Below are 3931 nucleotides of genomic sequence, written 5' to 3'. Positions count from 1 at the left end.
AGTTCTTAACCATCGCGCCACTCGGCCGGCCCGAAGCCTTTCAATCTTAACAGTTTGTTCTTTAGCTTTGGAAAATAGTCTTATATTATTTTTTTGATAATTTCCTCTTTTGCATATTCTATGTTCCCTCTGGAATAAACTGATCCTCTACATCACTTACATTTTCTTTCATATTTTCTTTCTTCTACTTTCTGAAAGATTTCCTTCCAACCTATTATTGATCTTTTTAAATTTTGGAAATCATGTTTGTAATTTTCAAAATTTGTTTTTGTTTTTTGAGTGGCCTTTTTAATGGCATCCATTTCTTGTTTTATGGATGCAATATCTTTTTAACTGTCTATGGAAATGTTAATTAAAACTTACTGAAATTTTTCTTCTGTTCCCTGCACTACTTCTGTTTAAATTTTCTTAAAGCCTACTTATTTTTATCTTGGTCTTTCACTCATTCATATTAAAGGCATTTTAAGTATAGAACCCTCTGTCTGCTGAAAAGCTGATTGGGAACTCTGTGTACCTGAGCAGTGTTTGACAACTGCCAAGTTGGCTATAGGTTAATTAAATGTTGAGTCAGTTATTATGATGAGTAAACTTTCAACTGCCAAAACATGGAGATCTTTTTTTCTGACATCATTCAATTTCTTTAGAAAAGAACCCTCCGGTTTTTCTCATTGCTGAAATATCACCTAGCGTGTGTGTGTGTGTGTGTGTGTGTGTGTGTGTGTGTGTGTGTGTGTGTGTGTGTGTGTTCTGTTCCTTATTCAGACTTTTAGTTGACCCCTCTGTTTTTAGTCCCTTATTTCACCCCTTCCCTCTATATCCTGTGCATCAGCACCCCAAGCCTCATCTTCATTCTGCTCCGTCCGTTACCACTCATCTTCCATCTATATTCCATCTGCCAGAATTTTGTTAAAATCTCTCACCCTCTAACGGCCACCCATCTTCTTGTTATGTGTTTATATGTTCTAGTTATTCCTTTACCATCATTTTGGTAGAATCTTGAGATAGAGAAGAGATAAATACATGGAACTATTTTCCAAAATATTGATTTCAAAACATCAATTTGCCATCTTTAATCAGGCTGTCTGCTTAATTTTAAAAGTGTTTGTTACAAACTTCCCCTTTGCAAATTTGGTCTTGTGGATAGCGTAAATTTTCTGCCTATAAGATTCAAGAAGTGATTCTCTTCATGTGACTATGGGAATAGGGTTCAGACAACCTTGGGTGGTTTGAAGTTTCCTACTGAGTAATCTAGACAAGGGGAAAGTACTAAAGATACTGCTTAGGGAAGTGTGAGATAAATTCTCTCTATGACTTCAGAAGTCTGGTTACTTATTTACAACAGGGATAAAATAAATGGTCAAATAACAAGAGAAGTTCTACAAACCATTTGTAAAGTTTTAAGTCTTTATTCTGCTACTAAACTGCACTCTTGTGCATGTCTGAACATTCAATTACCCTAGATTTCCAACATCTAGAAGAGAAAATAAGGTCAGCATCACTCACGCAGGCCCCTCCTAAGTCTTATTCACTCACAAAGAATTTATCCTTTGAGCCACTATGACGTTGGCTGGTTACTCAGACCATCGATTCCTCGGGATTGGCTGGGACTGCAAATAAAACACTGTTTGCCTATAATCAAGCTGATAAGCTACAACATAAATACATACAAGTTCCTCTTTTTAGAATAGAATATGAAGCATTTGTTCTCTTCTTTCCTCCTGACATTTTCATGCAAGACCCGGGGAAGAAGCCTTGTCTCTGGCCAAAAGGAAAACGTCGTTAAAAGAAAAAGAGCCTAAAATGGGTCTGCTGAGTTCTAAAAACCCTAAAGCCAAGCAAGCCCAAATTCTTCTTCTGGGACTGGACTCTGCTGGGAAGTCTACTCTCCTTTATAAACTAAAGCTTGCTAAGGATATTGTGACCGTCCCAACAATAGGTTTCAACGTCGAGATGCTTGAGTTGGAAAAGAGTCTTTCCCTCACGGTCTGGGATGTTGGAGGACAGGACGGAATGAGAAGCGTGTGGGGCTGTTACTGTGAGCACACCGATGGGCTGGTGTACGTGGTGGACAGTACCGACAAACGGCGGCTAGAAGACTCCAGGAGAGAGTTTGAGCACATTTTGAAGAATGAACACATGAAAAATGTGCCTGTTGTCCTATTAGTCAACAAACAAGATGTGCCTGGTGCTCTGACTGCCGAGGACATCACCAGAATATTCAAAGTGAAGAAGCTCTGCTGTAACCGGAACTGGTATGTGCAGCCATGCTGTGCCATCACCGGGGACGGGCTGACCGAGGGGCTCAGGAAGTTAGCTGAATTTGTGAAAAGCCACATGAAATCAAGAGACACTTTAGCATTCTTTAGGCAGAACTGAGGTCCATGCAATGAAAGAGACATTGATGGAGTTGAAAGGGTAATTTTTTTTCCGTGCCAGGTGAGAAAGTTGCTGAGATGAAAAGTTTTTCCTGAGATGTTATTTCACCTACATTCAGTTAAACAACTCAGAATAATATTGATGAAATATTATTTTTGACCAGGCACTTTAGCAAGCTATGTGGTAATGATGATTGAGAATTAAAACTTTAATATTTTGTGCATGTTGGATGGTTCAGAATAATCACATTTGGAACCAAATAAATTATTGCCTTATTTTACTTTTATATGACTACTAGGACATTTTAAGTTTAACTGCTAACAGGGTCACAATCCTTTCAAATTGTTTTCGGCTGTTACATGTATTCAATGTCTATCACACTCCTGTGTAATAGCTGGGTGGTGAAAAAAAATGAACTTTAAGTTATGGAGAGGAAAAAGTTCGATGTTAACCACTTTGGAAATCCCTATCTATCCCCTATATAAAGTTTTTCTTCTGGGTTCCTGCCAGCCTTTTGAACTCTATTGCTGGGAACTTCCTACAATGAATCAAACAATGAACTCCAGGCTGTTAGTTGCCCAAAGTCTGGACGGGGAGCAGAGGTTTGTATCTTCAAGCTCTGGGGAAGGGTAGCACCTTAGAGTTTGGGGAAAGGTCTGGGCTTACCGCTCAGCTGGAGGCTGCAGCCCCGAGACCAGCTTCAGTAAAATTCAATACAACAGTCATTACCTGGGAACTATGTACAGCTCACTGGACTGATCTAACAGGAAGCAGAGTTAGACTTTCCTCTCAGGGACCTTGCAGGGCACAGGGTTTGGAAACAATACAAAGCTAGTAGTTAGAAGAGGGCAGTAAGTGCTGTGTGTTATAACAGAGAGACTCTTCCTGACCTGGAAAAAGAGAAGATGCTTTATGTAAGAGATGGTGTTGAAGAGGGTCCTCAACTTCCCATGAAGGTACAGGTTAGTCACTGGGAGTCCCATCACTATGAGGCTCTCCAGAAACGCTGTGGGGGAGGATAGGGGAGGGAAGCAGGAGAGAAGGAACTAGAGATTGAATTGGAATTCCCCTGAGAGGCTCAGAACTCCAGGGAGGCCCTGGTACTAACTCTTTCCTACCACACTTCTTCCAAACAAGGCTCATTTGGGCGAGAAGCAGGTTTCAAGCCTCCACAGCAGCCCCTGACACTCCACATCTTAAGGTCACAGAGGCAAATAAAGGAATCATAAACCACGGGTGCCAGCCGCTGGATTCCATTCATTGTTCTCTTCTCTCATCTTAGCCATGATTTGTTCAGCAAAGATCGGAGTAGCTACTTCTATGCTACATGGTAGAGATTCAAATAATAAAGTAGATACACACATAATAATGTTTACCGTTGGTTGAATACTTGTGTGCCAGGTGTGCTAAACATTTTCATACATCTTCTCATTTAAAGTTCACAACTGCCTTGAGAGAAATGGGCATTATTTTCTCAATTTTATAGGTGAGAGTTCTGAGACCAAATAAGGTTAAACAAGAATAACACACACACACACACACACACACACACACA

At 40.1% G+C, this 3931-nt stretch overlaps 1 protein-coding gene and 1 long non-coding RNA gene across 9 annotated transcripts in view; one reads left to right on the top strand and one right to left on the bottom strand.

Annotated features, from left to right (window-relative positions):
* ARL14 (ARF like GTPase 14) overlaps positions 1-3931 on the top strand; it is a 94664-nt gene that overhangs the window by 68879 nt on the left and 21854 nt on the right. For 4 of the 7 annotated variants that reach the window (XM_019626931.1, XM_019626921.1, XM_019626903.1 and 1 more), the window contains one exon: positions 1737-3897. The exons of the other annotated variants lie outside the window; for them this stretch is intronic. In XM_019626931.1, coding sequence (XP_019482476.1) covers positions 1801-2376 — 576 coding nt within the window. In that variant the 5' untranslated portion in view covers positions 1737-1800 and the 3' untranslated portion in view covers positions 2377-3897. Of the gene's footprint in view, positions 1-1736; positions 3898-3931 lie in introns of those variants that run through there. 7 annotated transcript variants of the gene reach the window in all.
* LOC109373236 (uncharacterized) overlaps positions 1-3931 on the bottom strand; it is a 34279-nt gene that overhangs the window by 19291 nt on the left and 11057 nt on the right. The window lies entirely within an intron of this gene.

This window comes from Hipposideros armiger, unplaced genomic scaffold, assembly GCF_001890085.2.
Source record: "Hipposideros armiger isolate ML-2016 unplaced genomic scaffold, ASM189008v1 scaffold_16, whole genome shotgun sequence".
In the NCBI taxonomy this organism is placed as follows: domain Eukaryota; kingdom Metazoa; phylum Chordata; class Mammalia; order Chiroptera; family Hipposideridae; genus Hipposideros; species Hipposideros armiger.
Note: the sequence above shows the minus strand (reverse complement) of the source record. Positions and strands in the feature narration are given on the sequence as shown.